This window comes from Ascaphus truei, chromosome 3 (genome assembly GCF_040206685.1).
Source record: "Ascaphus truei isolate aAscTru1 chromosome 3, aAscTru1.hap1, whole genome shotgun sequence".
NCBI classification, from domain to species: Eukaryota; Metazoa; Chordata; class Amphibia; order Anura; family Ascaphidae; genus Ascaphus; species Ascaphus truei.
Window position 1 is genome coordinate 187723230 of NC_134485.1, and position 24905 is coordinate 187748134.

Here is a 24905-nt window from a genome sequence, read left to right on the forward strand (position 1 = left end):
CTCGGCGTGCCGCGCGTCATAGACGCGCGGTCACGCGTCATCGGGAGCGTGCGCCCCCTGCACGCGTGTCCAGGGGCTCCCCGAGGGAGCCCTGGTGTCCCGCGATCGCGGGACAGCGGCAGGGGGTTCCGGGGGACCCGGCAGCGGTAGGGAGAGCGCCCGATCGGAGGGCGCTCTTCCGCTGCTTCGGCGTGCGCCCGTCACACTCGGGCGCGCGCCAGGCTACTGCTGCGGCACAGAACGGGCAAATGCTCGAATAAACTGTGCCGCAGCAGTACTTCTGTGTTGGTATGCCATTTTAGGGGGTGGCCATGGATTTGTTTACCACTCCCCTCTATACAATTATCTATTTTAACTATGTACACTGGCGACACACTTTATTCGAGCTCGGCTAGTCCCACGAATTCGGGTATACCCGGGTGTATTGAGGTTTGTGACTGTTTTCTGCCCGAGTGCATTGAGGTATTTTCCAGGCAGGGATTGAAGCATTTTATTCCCGCTGGATGCAATACTGCACAGTATATATATATATACTGCATTACAATTCATGAATTTATGCCATCTGGTAGACACGCGAAGCATTGCAGCCTATTAAATCCTAATCATTATCATTTAACAGATCAGCCACCCGTCAGCCAGGCATGAACCCAGGCTGGGAAGGCAAACGCAACGGGGCTTGTCAGAGGTGAGGAGCGGCGCATTCCAGGTATCTGCCAGGTACATACTGGGTATTTGCTCGAATAAAGTGTGTCGGTGCAGTATACTAATTAAACTATTTTAAGTATCCCATAACCCAATCTACAATTGGTCTGAGCGCATTCATGGGGGAATCTTTCTTTTGTTCCCTCTAGTCATCTTTCCTTGATTTTATCCAGGGGGCAGTGACAATTAGGACCACAGTGAAGTTATGGCAGTGCTATATTTATGTGAGAACTCGGGGGTCACGTCGGTCGCAGCGTGACCTCACCTCTGTCGGCTCCCGCTGCTGGGCGGCTCCGTCCTCGCCGCTCCCACCCGGCCTCTGTGGTGGGGGGGCTTCCCCGTCCTCCCCATCGGGCTGCCGCTGCCCCGCGCGTGGCTGGTGCTCGGGCACCTGCCGTTGCCCCTGCGCGCGCATCCCCTCCCGTTACGGAGCGCATACCGGCACTAGCTAATTTATTCACTGCTCTTGCAGTGAAGCCACGCCCCCCGCCCACACACTGGTTACTAGTTAACCCTAAACCTTACCACCTGGCAGTCTATTATGGAAACCAATCCTGGACAGCTCCTAGGGCTCCTCCAGGCCTGCCTCCGCTACCCATTGGTCAGCCACAGTACTTAATACCTGTTCTACCTCTCTCACACCGCTCGACATAGTCTCTGCTTCAGATGTCTATTCTGGCTCTCCCTTTGTCTTCGTGCATTCAGGTTGCAACTCAGCTTGGTGGACGTTCCTATCTGGCTCTGGATTCCGGTTCCCTCTTGACCTTGCAGCTTCTATCACGCCTCGAACACAGCTTGGACCTCGACCTTCCGGATCTCTCTCTCTCCCCGACCTTGGCTAACGGCAACGACCTCGCCTCTTCAGTACCGGTACCGGCAAGTATTGCTACACCTATTCACACCTGGCCTGGCAATGCCAAAACACCACACTCCGGACATGCTCCTTCTGCTGCGGGTGCGTGCACATATACGTCCCCACCTCAGAATAAGGGACGAGTCTGGTCTGCGGGCAGCCCCGGCGTAACAATTTAAGACTAATGCCCTTATTCTGAAAGGTGTGATAAATGCAGGAATAGCCCAATTAAAGTCAATGGGGTTTTTCATGCAATAGCATGTATCTGTGCTTATCACACCTTACAGACTAAGTAAGGGCCTAAGAGTTCAACTAAGGTGACACGTATCAAAATATCAAATTAATGCTAGTCGTTTTCTAAAAATATTATTTAAACTTTTGATGTTTCTCTAGAAACCAAATGCTTTGGGTGGTTTACATAATCTTTATCTAATATTTTTCTTGCGGTCTTTAGCAATGCCACTCTCTTTACATTCTGCAATCGCCTTCTGCCGGCTGCTGAAAAGATACAAATGTCACTACCATTCAGACACAGTAAGAACAACAGAAGTTGCCATGTGAAATCTTGAAGTGGAAACAAATAAAAAAAATAAAGGTTTAAAAATAAAATAATGATAATTAGAATCAAGATATAGATCATTACAACATGAACTAACTTTTTTGTAGGGGGTGGGGAAAAGATAGCTGCTTTAATGGCTACTAGATTTTGTTTTAAGGAAACTAGTGACATGAGATTTTGAATTTGCCTGACAAGTAAACCTGCCCCAATCAGTAGAAATACACAAAAACACATCCAGTGCACCTTTATGTTTTGTTATAAATCTAAAATAATGCATCTGGAACTGAGGTTCGTTTCATGGCCAGCAATGAAAATGCATTCAGGCGTTGGATAACGCATTCCGGCGTCGAAAAACGGCACATAGTGTTGGATTGTAAAGCGTTGGATAGTGAGGACTACCTGTATATATACACACATACTCAAATCCAGGTGGTAACTTCTTGGAAGGGATGGGTTCTTCATTCCGCCAGGTTGATAGTATCAGCCTTACTAGTCTTTAAAGAGATCTCTCTCTGCAGGGTTATTTCCGTGCGCTTCTTTGCTGCCTGAGGTTTATTCCGGGGTTGTGCTTTGACCTTTTTCTGGTCATGGCGGAGGCTTCGGATACTACTGTTAATTGCAGCCACACAAGCTTTCCAGTCATAGCCGGACTCCTTCAAATCAAATGTTGGGTAATTCATCTGAAGGAAGTCTAGAGATGACAAATCAAAGCGAATCGGTTTTAGATTTATGTTGTCTTGATTACATTTCTAAGCTGACCATACCACCTAGTGCAGGGGTCTGCAACCCCTCAAGGAAGAAGAAATATTTTATAAAAAAATATATATTTCTCCAAAATATACCGAGAGCCGCAATACAGGCATGCATTTTACACCCCCTAAAAAACAGACACATACTGTACACACATTTTTATAGGTATATACTATATAAGCATTAATATACGACACAATATGTGGGGGAATAAAATGCCACTCATAATAATAAGGAGAGAAGGAGAGAGAGACAGACAGAGACAGACATGGCAGGGAGGGGGCCTGGTTGGGCCTGTTGTTGCCGCCGGGCCAGACATCTCCTCAACTGCTTGCCTGCCTCTCTACTGTACTGTCCCATGCCGGGCTCTGTGACGATGGCTCGCGCCGGAATGAGAGCCAGGCGTGGGACACAGTACAGGAGAGAGACACAGGCAAGCAGCTGGTGAGACGTCAGGTCGGCGGCAACAAGAAGCTCGAACAGCAACGGACAGGCCCTCCAGCATCGACAGCCAGGATAGTGAGGGAGAAAGGCAGCAGCTGGGGGTCGGCAACCTGCAGAGGGCCACAAGTAGGAGCGGAAAGAGCTAAATGCAACTCGGGAGCCTCAGGTTGCCTACCCCTGTCCTAGGGGAATAAACATGATTATTGGTATAAATACTCTGAGACACATACCCAAAATATAAGTTGACCATTTATAAAAGGACAACAGGTACAGCAGGTTATGATATTTTGCATATGCCTAAAGGTATAGTTTCCAAAAGGTTGGAAAGGTATTATGTGAAAAATTACACAGTAATACTGTGAAATACATATACAAATCACAATACACAAAAAAACTCACAGTCAACCACTAGAGAGTTCGCAGAAATGGTAAACTAACATGCTGGTACAGTGTTTAATTGTTTTTGCTTGTTTTTTGGGTACTTCTTACATTACCTTTATGGAACAGGTTTAATAGCTCAATTAATAGCGGGGGAGCTAATGCACAAGGAGAGTTGTTAAAAAAAAACAGAATGTGTTGGAGGCCAATGCCTTAACCACTATGCCAAACCCCCCAAATTTCAATTTATCCAAGGATACATTTTCAGCATTATGAAACTTTACACCGTTTTTATATACTTGAACTAAGCAAAACACATTTTTGGATTGCAATAATTTCTTCATTTAATATCGGTTAAGGTAAGGCTACAATACAAAGGCATAAAGCCCAAAAGAAAAGATAGGCAATACCCAAGCCCCCCCCCCCCCCCCGAAAAAAAATACAGTACAGCTTGTCACGGTAACTTATGACAAGATATAATATACACCAAATAACTTGGTTGAACTGAACGAGGCTTAGATATAATAAAGTATATTTATTCCTTAAATAGGTGAACACAGCAATATAGTACAATTAACAGACAAAAAGATAACACTTACTTAGGGGTTGGAATGAAGAAGTATCAGATAGCAATTCTCCAGCAATCAGGTATCAATCAAGATGTAATCAGAAGACCAAGACTGTAGGGTTGACAACAGTTTATATATCTATGTAACCCTATCCTTAACATTGAGTACAGGCTATTGGAGAACAATTACCTGTACCCAATCTCTAACGTGGGAACACAGTTTAACCCATGCCCCCCAGCTAGTTGGCCCATGCGTACTGGGACTCTGAGGGTCTCATTTCTGTAGCCCCACATCTAAATCAGGGGCGCCGGCCAGTCTACCAGATGGAGTATCTGGCAGGATCTGCCTTGTTTGTAGGTGTGAGTTATAACACCTACAAACCACTCCAGCTTCATGCTTCTCCGCCCTCATGTAAACAGTTAGAGTGGCTGATTCTTTTGATCAGGGCCTGGTTCCTAGACTTTGGGTCGCCCCCCTGACCATTTGCATTCCTTAGTGTGCAGGAATCAACGCGGGCTTTTGTCCCCGCTTTGAAATACAGTATGATAGTTAATACACAAACATATTAAAATAACCGGTTACGTTAGGCCCAGCGGGTCCAAACTCCCCAGACCTTAATGCCGAACACTATAGGGTCCACGTTTCAGCCCGCTGCAACCTTCAGAACCGGAGATATGAAAATACCACATAAACCGTTTCTTATTTTATCACAAAATTCTCTGCTCTAAAATAAATCACAGTTTTTCACTTATTCCCCATTGAAAACAACGGGCTCCGCCGCCATAGACTTTCAATGGTGAACCTCCGCCATTGGCGTCTATGGGAGTCCGCCGCCATAGACTTTCAACGGGGCATCGCCGCCGTTGAAGCCTATGGGGCTTCTCCGTCATAGCCGGTCAATGGGAAGCGGTCGCCATTGAAGTCTATGGAAAAATCTCACAAACCTTTATGGTGGTCCATACTCCGTCGGGTTGGTCAGAGATGGTCGGGAATGGTTCTGCGGTCATGCCGGAACAGTGACTACAGGCACCCCAAACCACGGTCCTCTGGACCCTACAGAACTGGAGATATGGGCTTATGATTTTCAGGATTTCGGACTTAGCCGTTTTTCTCGTGCTGCTTCTGCCGCCGCCATTGAAACCTATGGCGCGACCCTTTCCGGGGGTCCTGGATTCTTGGACCCGGTGGTGGTCAAGTGAGGGGAGGCCTAAGAACTAGGGGCAAAAAGAATTTTATTTCTGGGTGCCCTAGAACCTAAGATTCCCACGCCACTTGTCTTTGAACTTGAACTAACAGTGATGAAAGCTCTTTTTCAGATATTGTATCTGCTTTGCGGTTTTGTGGTTTGGACGGCTGCCAACTCGTTCCTGGAGAGCGCTGTCGAGGAATCTCCATTGAAGTCAATGGGACCATTGACTTACAATGGGAAACCGCCGCTCCTCCTCTCGGACGCCACCTGCTGGTCTTCGAGGGAAACAGGTCCAAAACAGCTAGATCCGCCATTGAAATGAATGGAGCTCCAATGGCGGCCTATGGGACTCTGCAAAATAGTGCCTGAAAAGGCGGGAAAATTAAACAAAGGGCTATAATCACTATTCAACTATTAACCCTTGCCCTCCCGGATGGATCCCAGTGTGTGTTTGGTGCAGACACTTACATGATAATAAAACATGGGAACAGGGGAACATACATTTTCATTTCATAGCAAGGTGTAAACCAACTTCCTGGACCGCAGTCCAGTTAACCCCTTGCCTCCCTGGTGAGGTCAGGGGGTGGCCATATGGGGTGCAACCCCTTTAATACCGGGCCAATCCCCCTCTCCCTCTATACCTCCCCTTCTTAATGGGTGACCTGTGGCCCATTGGCCCTAACGGGGAGTGGGACACTGCTGGCACCATTAATGAATTCAGTCTCAGAGGGATAGTCCTGACGTGAAAGTCCATCAGCATTGCTGTTTTCACTACCCTTTTTGTGCTGAATGGTGAACTCATTCTTGCAGGGCCAAGCTCCACCTTAGCAACTTGGCATTCTCCCCTGATGCCCTTTGCAGCCAACTCAGGGGGTTGTGGTCTGTGAGGACCATGAAAGCCCTTCCATACACATAGGGCTGGAGCTTTTTGAGTGCCCACACAATGGCCAAGCACTCCTTCTCAATGGTGGCATATGCCACCTCCCTGGGGAGTAGTTTGCGGCTGAGGTACACCACAAGGTGCTCTCTGCCGTCTTCCCCCACCTGGCTGAACACCGCCCCAATGCCATAGTCCGAGGACTCAGTCTGTATAAAGAAATGTTTGGTATAGTCCGGGGAAGCCAGTATGGGGGCCCCAGCAAGCGCAGTTTTTAGTGTCTGGAATGCAGTTTCACAGGCAGGAGTCCAGGTGACAAGCACAGGCAGTTGCTTTCTGGTCAAATCAGTCAGGGGTTTGGCCACGGCGCTGTACTGTGGGACAAACTTCCTATAGTACCCTGCGGTGCCCAAAAATGCCATGACCTGTTTCTTGGTTTTTGGAATAGACCACTGAACTATGGCTTCTACATTGGCTGGCTCTGGTTTGAGGTGCCCTCCACCCACCCTGTGCCCTAAGTACAGGACCTCTGCCATCCCTACCATACACTTTGTGGGTTTCAAGGTAAGCCCAGCCTCCCTGATTCTGTCCAGCACCGCGGCTACATGTCCTAAGTGGGATTCCCAGGAATTACTAAAGACAGCAATGTCATCTAAGTAAGCCCTGGCATAGCTCTGCATCCCTTCCAGTAACCAGGCGTTGGAAGGTAGCCGGGGCATTCTTCATCCCAAATGGCATCACTAAAAACTCATAGAGGCCACTTGGAGTGATGAATGCTGACTTCTTCCTAGCATCCAGGATCAGTGGGATTTGCCAATAGCCTTTGCTCAAATCCATGGTGGTCAGATACTTTGCCCCCGCGAGTTCATCCAGTAATTCATCCATGCGGGGCATGGGGTAGGCATCTGACACCGTCCCAGCGTTGAGCAAGCGGTAGTCCACACAAAACCGAGTGGTCTTGTCCTTCTTAGGGACTAGAACTACCAGGCTTGCCCAAGGACTCTGGGACGGAGTAATTACCCCTAGGGTCAGCATCTCCTCTATCTCCATCTCCATATTGGTCTAGACCTCTGCTGACACTCTGTAAGCGTGCTTATGCAGAGGCTGTAGGTCCCCTGTGTGCACTGGGTGTTTTGTGAGATGTGTGGTCCCTGGCATGTCAGTGAAGAGGACCCTATACTTAGCTAGCATGTCCCTGGCTTCTCCCTTCTGCCTAGCACTCAACTGTGCCCCTATCTCTACCTGCTCCACAGTGTTCCCCTGCCTAGCCTCCACTAGGAGATCAGGCAGAGCATTGCTCGCCGGCTCCTCCAGCAGTGGGCTACAAATGGCCATTACTGCTCCCATACTCGGTGCTCTGTATTCCTTCAACATGTTAACGTGATATGTCTTATGCCTCTCAGGCTCTACCTGCACAACATAGTTGTACTCATTCACCTTTCAGATGACCGGGTACGGTCCCAACCAGGCAGCCATCAACTTGTTCTCCCGAGTGGGTTTGAGAACAAGCACCTGCTGTCCTGGGATGAATTCTCTGCTACGGGCATTCCGGTCATACCATTGCTTCTGCTTGGTCTGAGCGGCCCTGAGGTGGTCCTGGGCCACCCCCATGAGCAACTCTAACCGGTCTCGGAGATCTACATACATACTGGATCACTGAAGCATCAGTAGCAGTAGCCTCCCCTTCCCATCCCTCCCGGAATAGGTCCAGAGGTCCACGTACCCTGTGGCCATATAGTAGCTCGAAGGGGGAGAAGCCTGTAGATTCCTGCGGTACCTCTCGGTAGGCAAACAGAAAGTGCTGTAAATGAATCTCCCAGTCTTTCCCCTCCGCCTCTATAAAGGTCCGAAGCATCTGCTTCAGGGTACCGTTAAACCTCTCACATAATATGTTTGTCTGGGGATGGTAAGGGGTAGTGCACCGGTGCTGGACACCACAGGCATCCTAGAGACAATGTAACAGTTCACTCATGAACTGCGACCCATGATCGGTTAGGATCTCACTAGGGAAACCTACCGTAGAAAAAATGTTCAGCAACGCTGCTGCTACTGTCTTGGCATCTATGGTGCCAAGCGCTACCGCCTCAGGGTACCAGGTGGCAAAATCCACCACCGTGAGGATGTAGCGCTTCCCTGACCTGCTAGGAATCATAAGGGGTCCTACAAGGTCCATCTCTACTTTCTGGAAGGGTTCCCCTATTACCGGTAGGGGTTTCAGGGGTGCCTTCACACGGTCGCTCGCCTTACCTACTCGCTGGCAAGCATCACAAGAGCGGCAGAAAGTGCCCACATCTTGAGATGCCCCCGGCCAGTAGTAACGCTGTAATAACCGGGCTCGCGTTCTGTTGACCCCCTGATGCCCTGCTAATGGAATAGAGTGAGCTACCCGTAACAGTTTCTGTCGGTAGCCCTGGGGCACTACTAGCTGTCGCTTACTGGTCAATCCCTCCTCTATCCCTGGGTTAACTTCTTCTCTATACAGGAGTCCCTTATGCCATAGGCAGTGCTCAGTGCCCTCCCCTGCCTGAGACTCGGACGCCCGAAGTCTCATGCTGGCCAGGGTAGGGTCTGTCTTCACTGCCTCCCTAAACTGGGCTCCTAATTCTGGCCACCCCCCAGTCATGTCATTGTCCGGAGAATGGGGAACGTGAGGGGGAACAGTAAGTCAGTCTGTGGTTGCAACTGATCCTGGCTTACCTCCCCGTGCTCCTCAGCGCCCTCCGCTATCGTTGGTCCCAAAGGCTAGGGGACTGGCGCCGCCATTGCCACGGTCTGGCTCCGGGTAACCGCCGCCACCGCAGCAGGTCTGAGCACCCGGTCATAGGTGCAGGTCATCGGTCCCAGATCGTTGCCAAGAAGAACAAAAGCATCCAAACCGGGTAAAACCTCCACCTCCCGCACACCCTGTCCCTCCCCCCAATCCAAAAAGATCCTGGCAACTTGCAGGAAACGTGGCTCTCCGTCGGCCACAGAGATCTGCATCCCAGGTCCTGGGAGCAATTCCTCTGGCCGGACCATATCAGGTTGGACCGGGGTCACTGCAGCTCCTGAATCCATGAAGCCGACTGCTTGCCGGTCACCGACTGTGACCGGGGTGAGATGTCGGCTCCGGCTGTCCGTCTGCTGCAGGTCTGCGCTGAGAGGTCCTCTGCTCCTGGCTGTGGGCACCGATGAAACCGGGACAGGCGTTGCATGGGACGTCTCGCTGGGAGTTGTTTCCATGACCGGTCCGGTTGCTTTGGTGGAAGCCACCCGCACGTGGGCTACCAGCTTCGCAGCTGGGGTGCGTTGCCCCTGATGGGGTCCGCCGGAACGCAGGGGTTCTGGGCAATCTGGTCTGATGTGACCAGTGCGGTTTCAGTTGTAGCACCGGCGCTCGTGCCGGAGCTCCCCCGCCTTTGGTGGACTGCTGCCCGCAGGCGGCTTCTGAGTCCATTGGGGGGTACTGGCAGACTTTTTGGCCGGGGCAGCCGCCGCCTTTGCTGCTGCTTTGGCGGGCATCAGGGCTCGGCTGGCCACATAGTCGTCTGCAAGCCTCGCCGCCTCCTGGTAAGTCTTGGGCTTTTTGTCGTACACCCAAGCCCTCACCGCCGGCGGGCACTGCTGCATGAGCTGCTCCTGAAAGATGAGGTCTAGCAGGCAATGGTAAGTCTGTGCCTCTTAGCCCTCCACCCAGCGGATCCCGTACAAGGCCATGCGGGTCATGTAGGTAACATAGGACTCTAGGGGCTGTCTCTCTTCCAGCCGGAATTTACCCCGGTAGGCTTCAGGGGTAAAACCGTATTGAAATAATAACAGCTCTTTCAGGTGTTCATAGTCGAGACAGTAGGGGAACCCCTGCTACAGCCTTAGTGAAATGATACTGTGAACGGTGCTTAGGGTATAAACTGTAGTGGATATCGGAGAAAAAGGACCCAATGTAGCACTCGGGTTCACATTCTGGGGATTAGTGATTGACTTAAAAACATAATCTTTATTAAACAACATATATAAAATATTGGTCCAACGACGTACTGAAGGTGAGTTGATCCTAAATATAGAAAGCCATATTGGCTCTGGATCAAAATAATAAATATGTGCCAGACGGTTTTAATAAACCACTGGTACTGTCGCAACACAGTAATCCTAATGCGAACCTGAGTAGTAGGTGATTAAAACAGGGGTGTCCGGGTAAGTACTGCGATTGTAGGTCACAGTGTCATAATGAATCTGTATTAGATGTGACCCAATTGATAAACATAAAAACAAATATACTATGTGTATCAGTGTTGGTATTGCTGAATGAGCTGCGCTTCTCTATGGTAGTATGCGTGCCCCTATCAGTGACACATGACCTGAGGTAACCCTCTGGATACTATACTCCTGGGGTGTATAGACCTATGTGAACCAGCGTGGCTATAGTCAGGGAATAATGTCCTGACTAAGGTTGTGGCAGTGGGTCAGTATCCCAGTGTTGGAGACACTGATAGTAGGGGCAGGTAGATAACTTTAAAAACAGAGAGCTGCGTTATAGTAGAAGCTGAGGTATACCTCACAGATGTACAGCTGCACACTAGCACGTCAGAGCAGCTATGGTGTACTGCAGGAGAGGTAACTCAGTACTTTAATACCGGAACAATATCCCTTAAACCACCTTAAAGAGGCTAACAGTGACCGTCGGGGCACTTATAGCCTGTGTAAAACTGCACTTGCAGACTACCGCATTGACTCGCGGTCACAAAGATACATGCGGAGGCAGTCCTGATCTGCGCGTGCATGTGTGTATAGAAAGCCGACGCGCGCGTTTCGCGAGGGGCTTTTTCAAGGCAAAAGGTTAGTAACCGTCTGGCACATATTTATTATTTTGATCCAGAGCCAATATGGCTTTCTATATTTAGGATCAACTCACCTTCAGTACAGGCATGCCCCGCTTTAAGGACACTCACTTTAAGTACACTCGCGAGTAAGTACATATCGCTCAATAGGAAAACGGCAGCTCACGCATGCGCCTGTCAGCATGTCCTGAACAGCAATACCAGCTCCCTACCTGTTCCCAAGCTGTGCGCAAGCGGGGAGACTATAGAGCATGTTACAAATGCGTTATTTACATCAGTTATGCATGTATATGACTATTGCAGTACAGTACATGCATCGATAAGTGGAAAAAGGTAGTGCTTCACTTTAAGTACATTTTCACTTTACAAACATGCTCCGGTCCCATTGAGTACGTTAATGCGGGGTATGCCTGTACGTCGTTGGACCAATATTTTATATATGTTGTTTAATAAAGATTATGTTTTTAAGTCAATCACTAATCCCCAGAATGTGAACCCGAGTGCTACATTGGGTCCTTTTTCTCCGATATCCACTAAGGTGTTCATAGTCATCAGCATACTCATCTGGAAGCGCCATCGTCGTCTGCTTAGCCAAGTCGGACAGTAAGGGGTCCAAACGTGCGACCCGATGCTGGGGAATCACTTTGTACTGCCGGCACTGTGTTTCAAAGTTCTTTAAGGAACTGTTGATCTGATCAGTACCTTCCACGTGATAGTGATAAACTGCAGCCGCTCCTCCGGTGTCCCTCTGTCACTCCACGCCAAAATCAGTGCCATCATTTCAGGGGTGAACGGACTGGTAGCCGCAGCAACCAGTACCCCTCCTGATGCACTGCCCCCGGGAGGTGCGCTCGTTCCCTCCCCGGGATTCTGCCGCCCCGGCACTGGGTTCCTTCCCTGATCTCTGGGCGGCTGCACAAGGGCAAGCTGAGCCGTATCCTGAGGCTCTGCAAGCCGGGCTTCATGATTGCTGATCGCCTCTATCATCTGCGCCACCTCTTGGTTCCCCCAGAGCAGTCCATATTCACGGCACTTTTCTTTCAGCTGAGCTCGGGTCCGGATATTGGATGAGCCTTCAGCCTCGCTCATGGTTCACGGTTGGTAGAGGTTCGGTCGTAGCAGTGAGGTGGTGTTACCACTTGTGTTAAATGTTGCACTACGGTGTGTTCAATATCTTTAGTCCCAGGAACTCGCAATTCACCTCGAGTTCCCACTGTATTACAGAGTCCCGCAGTACACTGTATTACAGGTCCAGTTCAATCCCGCCGCTGCCACCAGTTATTATAGAGCTTGTCACGGTAACTTATGACAAGATATAATATACACCAAATAACTGGGTTGAACTGAACGAGGCTTAGATATAATAAAGTATATTTATTCCTTAAATTGGTGAACACAGCAATATAGTACAATTAACAGGCAAGAAGGTAACACTTACTTAGGGGTTGGAATGAAGAAGTATCAGATAGCAATTCTCCAGCAATCAGGTATCAATCAAGATGTAATCAGAAGACCAAGACTGTAGGGTTGACAACAGTTTATATATCTATGTAACCCTATCCTTAACATTGAGTACAGGCTATTGGAGAACAATTACCTGTACTCAATCTCTAACGTGGGAACACAGTTTAACCCATGCCCCCCAGCTAGTTGGCCCATGCGTACTGGGACTCTGAGGGTCTCATTTCTGTAGCCCCACATCTAAATCAGGGGCGCCGGCCAGTCTACCAGATGGAGTATCTGGCAGGATCTGCCTTGTTTGTAGGTGTGAGTTATAACACCTACAAACCACTCCAGCTTCATGCTTCTCCGCCCTCATGTAAACAGTTAGAGTGGCTGATTCTTTTGATCAGGGCCTGGTTCCTAGACTTTGGGTCGCCCCCCTGACCATTTGCATTCCTTAGTGTGCAGGAATCAACGCGGGCTTTTGTCCCCGCTTTGAAATACAGTATGATAGTTAATACACAAACATATTAAAATAACCGGTTACGTTAGGCCCAGCGGGTCCAAACTCCCCAGACCTTAATGCCGAACACTATAGGGTCCACGTTTCAGCCCGCTGCAACCTTCAGAACCGGAGATATGAAAATACCACATAAACCGTTTCTTATTTTATCACAAAATTCTCTGCTCTAAAATAAATCACAGTTTTTCACTTATTCCCCATTGAAAACAACGGGCTCCGCCGCCATAGACTTTCAATGGTGAACCTCTGCCATTGGCGTCTATGGGAGTCCGCCGCCATAGACTTTCAACGGGACATCGCCGCCGTTGAAGCCTATGGGGCTTCTCCGCCATAGCCGGTCAATGGGAAGCGGCCGCCATTGAAGTCTATGGAAAAATCTCACGAACCTTTATGGTGGTCCATACTCCGTCGGGTTGGTAAGAGAGGGTCGGGAATGGTTCTGCGGTCATGCCGGAACAGTGACTACAGGCACCCCAAACCACAGCCCTCTGGACCCTCAAGAACCGGAGATATGGGCTTATGATTTTCAGGATTTCGGACTTAGCCGTTTTTCTCGTGCTGCTTCTGCCACCGCCATTGAAACCTATGGCGCGACCCGCTCAGCCAGCACGACCCTTTCCGGGGGTCCTGGATTCTTGGACCCGGTGGTGGTCAAGTGAGGGGAGGCCTAGGAACTAGGGGCAAAAAGAATTTTATTTCTGGGTGCCCTAGAACCTAAGATTCCCATGCCACTTGTCTTTGAACTTGAACTAACAGTGATGAAAGCTCTTTTTCAGATATTGTATCCGCTATGCGATTTTGCGGTTTGGACGGCTACCAACTCGTTCCTGGAGAGGGCCGTCGAGGAATCTCCATTGAAGTCAATGGGCCCATTGACTTACAATGGGAAACCGCCGCTCCTCCTCTCGGACGCCACCTGCTGGTCTTCGAGGGAAACAGGTCCAAAACAGCTAGATCCGCCATTGAAATGAATGGAGCTCCAATGGCGGCCTATGGGACTCTGCAAAATGGTGCCTGAAAAGGCGGGAAAATTAAACAAAGGGCTATAAATACTATTCAACTATTAACCCTTGCCCTCCCGGATGGATCCCAGTGTGTGTGTGGTGCAGACACTTACATGATAATAAAACATGGGAACATACATTTTCATGTCATAGCAAGGTGCAAACCACCTTCCTGGACCTCAGTCCAGTTAACCCCTTGCCTCCCTGGTGAGGTCAGGGGGTGGCCATATGGGGTGCAACCCCTTTAATACCGGGCCAATCCCCCTCTCCCTCTACACAGCTCTTTTTACAATTCGTTTGGCATTCGTTCCAATTTATTTTGGGAAAAGAGAGAACAATAACATTTCATGTCCACAAAACAGCTTTCATCCTGTGTGGACCTGAAACATTGTTGTTCCCAAAATAAATTGAAACTAATGTCAAACAAATTATAAGTAGAGCTGTACTTCATTTTGTGGGGGGGATTGTCACTGTTTTTTATGTTTGTATGCATACTGTGTGGGACACACATTTAGTTTTTTTTCCCCCTTAACTTTTTTCTAGCTCAAGCCCAAGCGGACAGGACATAACCCTTCCTGAACATTTTCTTATCATTTTAAACCTTTAGCATCAGAAAAGTCAGCAGCAGTTTCTTAATATGTTGATCATTATCATACTTGGGTTATAACATTTATGCAGCGTGTAATTTTAGAAATGTAATTACTAGAAATAGAAGGTTTGAGGACGCATTACTATGTTATTGCTTTGTGCTCTAGTACAGGGGTGCGCAAACTTCTTGAGCTGCGTCCCCCTGCCCAGGAGCCACAGCGTTCACCGCCCCCCCTCTCCAATGACTCAGCGTCATGTGACGTCACAGCACATGACCCCGCCGCATCATTTGCCACGTGTTGCCATGGCGACGCCATATGACCCCCGCGGCGTTGCCATGGTGATGCGTCGCCGAAGATCCGGCAGAGAGCAGGTAAGAGAGTTACAGAGGCCTCACGTCTTCCCCGAAGAGCGCGGGGCCTCTGTAACCGCCTGCGGCCCCGCTAGAAATTCTCCTGCCGCCCCTGTGGGGCACACTCCCCAGTTTGCGCACCACTGCTCTAGAAGAACAATATTTTGCCATATAAAGGCTCTTACAATAGCAGATACGTAGGAATGCTTTATTTTTTTTTACGCTAGGTCAATGTCACTGTAATTATTAATAGCTACATCTACCAACACTTTAAATGTCAAAATATTAACGGGCACAAAGTGTCATAGACATGATACAGTACTAGGATTATGTAATCAATGTTGCAGTATCCACCATCTACACTGAAAAGAAGAGGAAGTCCTCTTCTGTTCAGATCATGGCCAGGGGTCACCGTGAGTCACTGCAGGGACAATCCCCCAAAGTCTACAAAATGGCATGCTAACTGCGGGACATGGGGACCACGGACATACTGGCTCTTGAACTGTTCTTAAAATACATAAGGGCATCGAAAAGACCAACTAAACAAAATATTCAAACCAGAATTTTTATTCAACATTCTTTACCTTTTTGATGAATTCAAAGCAAAACTGGACCTGGTAAATAAATTAATCAAGAAATGTGTTCTGTTACTTAAATATATTGTTTTGATTTTTTTAAACCGCCAATGGTAAATACTCTTTGGAGCCTGAAGCCGTTTAAGGACAGAGAAGATGCCACCTTATTTATTTACCAGCTCAAGCTGTCAATGACAAATATGTTAACCACTGTAGTCACTCTCTTGCCAACTAATTTCACAGGCATACCAGACCCAGCTACATAAGGTAAGTAGTAATGACTATACCTTTTAAAGCACTGATCTTGTTGCAGTCTAGTGGGAGAACGCCACGTTCCAGATTCCCATATACATTGCTCTTTACTAGCACATCCTCGGTGAAGAGATGTCTTACAAGGTACCTAGCAGACAGCTCTGGGCGCGACTTCCCTTTCGCTATGTAAATAACTGAAAATGGTAACTGGACATTCCTCCAGTTTTCACCAAAATATTCTAAAGAGAAAAGTTGAGGAAAAATGATTATTGAAAAGAAAATAATGTTAAACTTCTTTCTTGTAAAATCCAACAGTAGTTAATAAATAAACGGTATAAACATTAAAATATATATATACTGTATATATATATATATATATATATATATATATATATATATATAACACATTAAAAAAATAATTATATATATATATATTAGTAATTTTTGTTTTTTTTAGAGCTTGCTGTGTATCTGTGTTCATGAAATATCTGCCTGCTTCTGGATGGCACAAAATGGAATGCTGCTTCCTACATGGAAATAATAGTTTTACTGCCTCATAACAATGCATTTGATATAATTTTTTAGAACTTTGCTGTCTTGTAATTGTATAGAAAACAGTCCACAGTGTTATCTCAAAGAAATAAGGTAAAAATCATAAAAACACTCTAAAACAGTTGGTTACTATCACAATATTAAAAGAAAAACAATATGTAAAATGCTTATGCTTGTCTACAGTTTTCTAAATGTTGTCACCTATATTTAAAAGCAGCAATTCCTCAAAAAACAAACAAAGCCGTAACATAATCCGGTAGTTAATGCTGATCTAAATCTAACCTTTTACTTTTTATCAAAATCTGGATTCTCTGTTGCCCTTAATGCATGACAGCGGCCATTTTAATCTCCAATTGAGGCACATTTTCTACAAGCGATATCGCCAGAATTCAACAATAGCATTTCAAAAGGGTGGGATGGGAAAAACCAGCAGCAAAAGGAGTTTGCACGAATAAAAAGAATGGAGACATTTATTTTTTCTGGTGAGTAGAGTGGATTGCTGCCTTATCTCATTAAACATGCCTGCCATTTGTTCCTGTTGTCCCCTGAAGGGGCACCCCTTTAAAAATAAAAACAAATTACCCATAGGATCTGAAGAAGCCGGTTTTACTGAAGACCCTGGTAACAGAGTATCTGGTTCCCACATGTCCCCCTGTGGATTTATTGGCTTAGTAGTTGTAATTCCGGTTGTTTTCTGTGATGTCTGAGGAGCTTCCTCTGACACTGCCTCCTCTTCGCCATCATTAGCATCGGAATCCACTAAAATGGATTCTTCGTGGACTTGAGAGGACGTCTGATTAGAGTCACTTTTGACCTTCAAAAAAAATAATAAGCAATGAAATAAATATACTGAATTATCATATCTGGATACATACTTTTCAACCCTATTCCTTCTGAATGTTTATTTGAGTTGCAACTAACAGAAAGCCCCCAGCCACGTAAAAAACAACAATATTTACAAGTTGACTTAAAATCCGAACACCCACAAAAAAAAAGCGAAATACGAAAGTATTCCCTGCTTCTTCTTGAAGGGTGGTGGTAAAGCACTGACGGTGCAGCCCATATATTGTGGGTGCATAACCATGGGAGCTGCAAGCGGTGAAGTGTAGTGTAAGGCAAGCAAAGGGACGTGAGCAGTCAAAAGAGGGCGGCTGATTTCTACTGATTTCATTGGAGGCATATGATTTTATTTTCAGAAGCCTTATTCTGCATTACTGCAGCTATACCTACTAGAAAATGTGGAGGCAACTGATTGCTTTAAGGAGCAGGCTAGGTTGCCCCCCCCCCCCCCCCCTCTGCACCTCCCCCACACCCTTATATAAGGAATAAGCTGAATGCAACACTGTGAGAAAGAAAATGCGTATTTTTCAATGGCAACTGGAAAAGCAAGCTATAACATTATCTATTTTTAATTGTTTTAGTTTTGTGTTTCCCCTCAATAAATATTTAGAACTGGCACATACTGTACAACCACAAACAAGGACCATGAAGAAACCTGAAATCTGATTAATGATATCTGTGAAAAGATAACACAATATTTGATGACTTCTGAAAACAAATTTATTGGCCAATATTTCACTAAACACATTTGCAGCCCATCTGGGGCGGAGGACAGATGTTTTGGGAGAGCAGGTGTGTGTTTGTTACCTACAGTAGAGAAAAAGGACAGCCATACTCTGTAGTTATGCCACTTCACTACATTGGTGCTGTGTTTATTAACCTTCACATACAGTAGGTGCAGAAACAAAATCAATCACAACGTTTTGGGGTGAGTGACCCTCCCTTCATCATCACCGAGTTGTTGCAGTGGCATAACCTCAGCGTATGGCTGTCCTTTCTTCTCTACTGCTATATATGTTTAGGATGCCGTGGGGCACCCAAGACGGGCAAGCACAGGGAAATTGAATGGTAGTCACATTACTGTTGAGCTGTTGAATATTGACACAAACATCTTGCGAGTATACCAGTAAAATCCATATTCTGCATGTGGAATCTCTCTTACTTACTGTGGCTGTTTTGATTTCTGATCGTATACAGCGAATCATGGCATTAACATTTGTGATGCAGGTTTTCCAGTCTTTCCCATATTCACCCAGGTCAAAGGCTGGGAAAACAGATGATAGGAACTCTGCATAAAACAAAGGGAACCAATCAATGTTAAGCAACAAGTGTGCAAATCCAGGTGTGTCTATTAGATCAGCGGTGCGCAAACTGGGGAGCACACAAGAATTTTGGGGGGAGGGGGGTCGTGGGAGGTTGCAGAGGTCCCGCGCTCTTCCCCAGGCATTTAAAATAAATGCCTTGGGACGATGCGAGGCCTCTGCAACCTCTACTTACCGGGATTCAGCCGGCTTCAGGACGCGTGACCATGGCAACGGAGTCATGTGACGTCAGGGTTGCCTTGGTAACGTGACTTCAAATGACGTAGCAGATTTCCCTAGCCAATTCCAATCTGGCTTTCGTCCCAAACACTCCACCGTAACTACCCTGCTAAAGGTTTGCAATGAAATCCAGTGTGAAATGGAACGGGGACAACTCACTGGTGCAGTATTCCTAGATTTTGCAAAGGCTTTTGATACAGTTGATCATGCTATCCTGCTCAACAAACTCCAGAGCTCTGGAATAGGGAAGCATGCTTTAAACTGGTTTCAGTCCTACCTATCAGGAAGATCCCAACATGTGTCCATCTCAGGCTCTAACTCCAACCCCCTGGATATCACCTGTGGTGTCCCGCAAGGCTCTGTTCTGGGGCCCCTACTCTTCTCAGTGTTCATTAATGATCTTCCCACAGCTTGTAAGGAAGCCTCAATACACATGTATGCAGATGACACAATCCTATATGCACACAGCCATAGCCTCTCTGACCTTCAACACATACTTCAGTCTGACTTTTTGAGACTCGAAAACTGGATTTCCCAAAACAAACTGTTTTTAAACACTGACAAGACTGTAACAATGGTATTTGGGACAAAGACTAAATTCTTAAAGCTTCCAGCGACTGAGCTCCATATTAGAATCAACACTAACACTAGGGGTACTTTACAGGAACAAATCCTCCCTAAGTCTCTTGGTCAGAAAGCGTATCGCACCGCAGATGCTAATGCCAATTATTGACTATGGAGACATAGTATATGGCACGGCACCTCAAACCCACCTTAGCAAAATTGACACCCTCTACAATTCAATTTGTCGTTTTGTTCTCCAATGCAACTACAACACACCACTGCGAAATGCTCAAAGAACTAGATTGGTCATCACTAGAGTCTAGGCGCAAAGTTCACCTTTCCTGTCTCACCCTCAAATACTTTCTGGGCAAGCTACCCAGCTACCTGAACAAGCTCCTCATCCCTACCACATGCAGCACCTATCACCTGAGATCAGACTCCAAAAGACTATTCATGGTCCCAAGGCTCAACAAAGTATCCGACCGTTCCTCCTTCTCTTACCGTGCAACCCAAAACTGGAACAACCTACCAGAGTCTCTCACATCCACCACCAGTTTAAGTTCTTTCAAATCTAAGGCTGTCTCACATTTTAATCTGGTCTGTAACTGCTTCAATCGCCCATAACATATATTTTCTTTAACTGTGCACGCAATGTCTTGTATATAATGTATACCCTGTTCATTTATGTAACTGTATTTGTAACCATGCATTATTTGTCTTAACTCTGTGCCCAGGACATACTTGAAAACGAGAGGTAACTCTCAATGTATTACTTCCTGGTAAAATATTTTATAAATAAATAAATAAATAAATAATAAGATCACGTGACGTCACACAACCCCGAGGCGTCATTTGGCGCCGCGCGAGGTAAGGAGGGGGGGAGCACAACAGAGGAGAACAGGCAGGGGGGGGGGCGCAGCAAAAAAAGTTTGCGCGCTCCTGTTTAGATAATTTCAGGGTTTAATATATAATATACCTTACATAGTAACATAGTAGATAAGGATGACAAAAGACACATAGTATGTCCATCGACTTCAACCCATGTAAAATTTAGACAACAGATGCTTATCTTATATTTGCAGTATATTGATCCAGAGGAAGGAACCAACCCCCCACCCCCCCCCCCCCCCCACCCCCTGATGGGAAAAATAAATTCTTTCCTGACTTCAAATAATGGCAATAAGATGGCCCCCTAGATCACCATCCTGCCCATGTTTATTTATTTGTTAATCTATTGTATATCTATTGTTAATCTATTGTATATCTATTGTATTTGCCATCACAGTCTCCATGGGTAATGAATTCCACATTGTAACTGCCCTTACTGTAAAGAACCCTTTCCTTTGTTACTGGTGAAATCTCCTTTCCTCCAACCTAAAGGGATGACCCTGAGTCCTTCGTAATGACCTTGGGATGAATAGTTATTTTGAAAGCTCCTTGTATTGTCCCTGAATATATTTGTATATAGTTATATCCCCTCTTAGACACCTCTATTCTAATGTAAACAAATCTAATTTAGCTATCTACCCTTAGTTATTATACCCAAAGCAAAAATTATACAGTACCCTATAAATAGATTTTAGAAGTGCAGTTTGTAAAATGCACTCATACTTTGTATTACTAAGGAAAGGTATGTGGCATATTAGAGAAGCATTGCAAGTAATTTCACCTAAAACTCTCTCTCATTGTCTCACTGGCATCCAAACTCAGAAATATATCAAAGCAATAACAACCCATCACATGTCTTTTATTTAGTGGTGTCCAAACTCCCAATAATTGCTGAGGCAGTGCTGCTAGAAACCATAGAATTGTAAGTGACAAAACGTAAGAAAAATGGGACATGAGAGATGTATCTGTATTGGAACGAAATTTCAGGGGTTTTTTGTCTCTGGCAAAGTGCAGATTTCTGAATATATCTCATCTTTCCGTATTCTTCCATTTTGCCACTAACAATGGTTTAGACACATGCTATCTCTGATACTTGGTTAATATATCAGGGTTTGTTTGTTTTTTTAAGCGATTAGCAACATTCATGTTCTGAGCAATCTATAGAAAAAAAAACATGGAGGCAGAAAGGTAAATTTTGAGAGTTTTCATTGGATATGGTGCAGGAACAACAAAAATGTGTGTATGTCAAACTGGGACATAAATGTGCAGTGGGTACAAAGGGAGTGCTTTGCCCTTTGAGTCCTGTTGTACACTTCCCAGCTGCCTTGTGCATACTGAGCATATTACTCAGTATGTCCTGGTCATCGGCCAAATCAATGAATACCTCTTATTGCTGAAACCTTGTTGACATCAAGTGTCCTCAGCCCTCGTGCATTAGTTCCCATAGTGCTGCAGAGTAATGTCTCCCTAGGAAACAAGACACGGACCAAGTAACGGGCTGCATACTTCGGTTTCGTCTTTTGTCTTGCTTTCATTAAATAGTTTCCGGGAACTTTGATATTTCTACCCAATTCTCCAAGGTACTCTATAAATTAATAAACAATATATACAAACAAAACATTAGTATAAGTGATAGTAAATAATTAGAAAAACATGTAAGCATTACTTAGTGTATAGTTGTCATTAAATTTTATTGGCGAGAGGATCTAACATGTTAAGACTAGTTATTTTTTTTCAATATTATAAGAACTGCGGACATTTTTCAAATAGTTATACATGCCTAAACAATATTATTTTCAGTATGTAATATAACATATAAAACATTATCTATATGTGTAATGTATAATGTAATAACATTGGCTAAAAAAAATTAAATCATGTAATTATTTTGTTACTAATATATTTGGAACATATAGAATTGGAGTCATGCACAAAAGTTTCCAGTGTCTGAAGTAAACTTGTACTTTCTACAAGACTCTACAGTATTGCAACCAATACTTACAGTAATTAGCAGATTTGCAGGTCTTTATTAGACTTACTATAGTCTGACGTTTATACCTCACTACTGCTAACTGTTGCACTTGAAACTATTGCCAAATGCCGTTATGTTGTATTTCACAAGGAAGATATAGTGATCATACAAAGGAAATGAACCGATACTAGCTGTACCCGGGGTACCATACGCCAATCTAGGAGATCTGAAACGTTATTAACCATTACTCTTTGGTTTCCCCCCCTCCCTGTAATGCCATCCGGTATCTTGTCCCCTCTTCCCAAATTTACTCCCTCCTCCGTCATGCCCTGTTCCTCTCTACACTCTCTCCTCCCCTTTCTTTGCACTCCCTGACTTACTGTGTCTGCTCCTCTCTGTGCACACTACAGTCTTTCCTCTCCTACTCATCGATATCCTCCTCTCCTTGCTGTCTCTGTTTCCTCTTGTTACTCACCTTGATGTCTCTGATCTCCTTTCTTTGCACTCCTCCCTGCCATATGTGCACACCACACTCCCTCCTCTCCTACTCATCTTATCAGTGTCCTCTCCTTGCTGTCTCTCTGTTTCCTCTTCCTACTCACCTCGATGTCTATCCTCCCCCATGCGCACACTGCTATCCGCTCTCTCCGTCTCCTCTCTCCATCATGTCCTGCTCCTCTTTGCACTCTCCTCCCCTCTCTATGCACTCCCTGTCTTACTGTCTGCTCCACTATGTGCACACTACACTCCCTTCTCTCCTACTCATCTCATCTGTCTCCCCCTCTCGTTGCTGTCTCCCCCTCTCCATGCTGTCTCTCTCTCGGTCTCCTTCTCTATTTGCTGTTTCTCTGTTTCCTCGCCCCTCTTCGTGGTCTCTCCTCCCCTTCCTCCTCCATCATGCCCTGCTCCTCTATGCGGTCTCTCCTCCCCTCTTTACACTCCCTGCCTTACTGTGTTTGCATCTTTCTGTGCACAGTACACTCCCCCTCTCCTACTCATCTCATCTGTCTCCTCTTCTCCTTGCTGTCTCCACTGCCATTAAAATCTCCTCCCTCATTGAGTTTGAGGCTGCGCAGTCTATTACAAAGGGGGATGTATGTATGTATACACACACACACACACACTCTCTCTCTCTCTCTCTCTATCTTTCTCTCAATCTCTCTGTCTCACACACACTATCGCTCTCTCTCTCTCTCAATCTCTCACACACTCAATGTCTCTGTCTCACACACACATTCTCAATCTCTCTGTCTCACACACACACTCTGGATCTGGATATCTTATTTACCCTATTTATCTTAAATGCCCTATACCTACATCGAAATAACCTATACTGCTTTATTCCAGATCTGACTCTCACGCTTCACATGAGAGACATCGGAATCCCCCCTAACACAGAAGACAGGTAGGGAACACCTCCCCTCCAATATATAACATTGCGGGAATGAGGGTACCTGGACACTGAGGGACTGCGGACCAGGTAAGATCCCAGGCGGGATTGCTGCTTTAGAAAATTGTGAAGCGGGGGCATCCAGACATTGGTTAAGGGATTCAAGAAACTAGTCATTCATATCTGGCTTTTTTTCTAGATTAGTGAGGTCATCTGATATTTTCACTTACACACACACACACACACACACACACACACACACACACACACACACACACACACACACACACACACACACACACACACACACACACACACACACACACACACACACACACACACACACACACACACACGTAACTATGTAACAAGGACTAATTGTAGTAATGTAATACAATAAATAAACTGTCATGTCAAAAACAAATGTTATTAGTTCTTACTAGGAATTTATTCAATTTCTTTTTTTTAAAGGCGGGGCTGGTGGCGGGACTAGGGGCGAGTATATTTATTGGTTCGTCGAGTAGATTTTTGGGTGATCTAAAGGGATCAAACTACTCATGCAAACAGTTGGTGTGCCCATACGGAAATCATACAGTATACTATTTTAGAAAAGCCAGTAGTAAAGCACTATGGCACTCCAAAAATAGCTTTTCATAACACCAAGACAAACTACTTAAATGTGCCCTGCATAACTCACCATAGCCAGGATTCCATGGGACTGAAGATGAAGGCAGCTCCTCACTGATAACAATGTGTCTTGGTGAAGACACGCAGTTCATCAAGGTTGGCTTCATTTCTTTAAAGCTGGTTTCTGATGTTGTTGGTCTTACTGAGGATGATGCCAAAGATCCACTGATACTTGGAGATGAAACAACACAAGTGCTTTCGGGCATAGCCTCCACAAGACTTTGTGGAGGTTTTTGTTCTACCATCCTCTTATTTGACTGAGAAAAAGGAAGGAGCAAGGAATGTGATGATACAATAGTTGGAAGAGGTGGACTGTGCCTGTGAACACTTTGCTGGGGCTCTCTTGGAAGTGCCGTTGGAGGGACAGATTTTATTGCTGTGGCGGGCTGGAGGCGTAGGTTGCTTCCAACCTGCATCCTTAATGAAGGGTTGTGATGTCTTTGTGAAGTGGTTGACATGTGCAAACTGGGGCCTCTTTGGTTTAGCTTCTGTACTCTAATTTTCCCTTGAGATAAAGGGTGTGAAGTTCTGCCAACTGGCCTCTTGGTGAGCACAGGAACAGAAAAAAAACAGTCAGATTAAAAATTAATACACAAATA

The 24905-nt window shown here is 45.9% G+C and overlaps 1 protein-coding gene across 5 annotated transcripts in view; it reads right to left on the bottom strand.

Moving 5' to 3' along the window:
- Positions 1-379: 379 nt before the first annotated feature.
- BEND2 (BEN domain containing 2) overlaps positions 380-24905 on the bottom strand; it is an 86959-nt gene continuing 62433 nt past the window's right edge. For 2 of the 5 annotated variants that reach the window (XM_075589798.1, XM_075589799.1), the window contains exons 7-12: positions 24317-24848; positions 21642-21842; positions 18431-18552; positions 17007-17238; positions 15908-16111; positions 381-2805 (exon numbers count right to left, since the gene is read on the bottom strand). In XM_075589798.1, coding sequence (XP_075445913.1) covers positions 2573-2805; positions 15908-16111; positions 17007-17238; positions 18431-18552; positions 21642-21842; positions 24317-24848 — 1524 coding nt within the window. In that variant the 3' untranslated portion in view covers positions 381-2572. Of the gene's footprint in view, positions 2806-15907; positions 16112-17006; positions 17239-18430; positions 18553-21641; positions 21843-24316; positions 24849-24905 lie in introns of all 5 variants that reach the window. The other 3 variants (XM_075589802.1, XM_075589800.1, XM_075589797.1) reach the window with 3 other exon arrangements.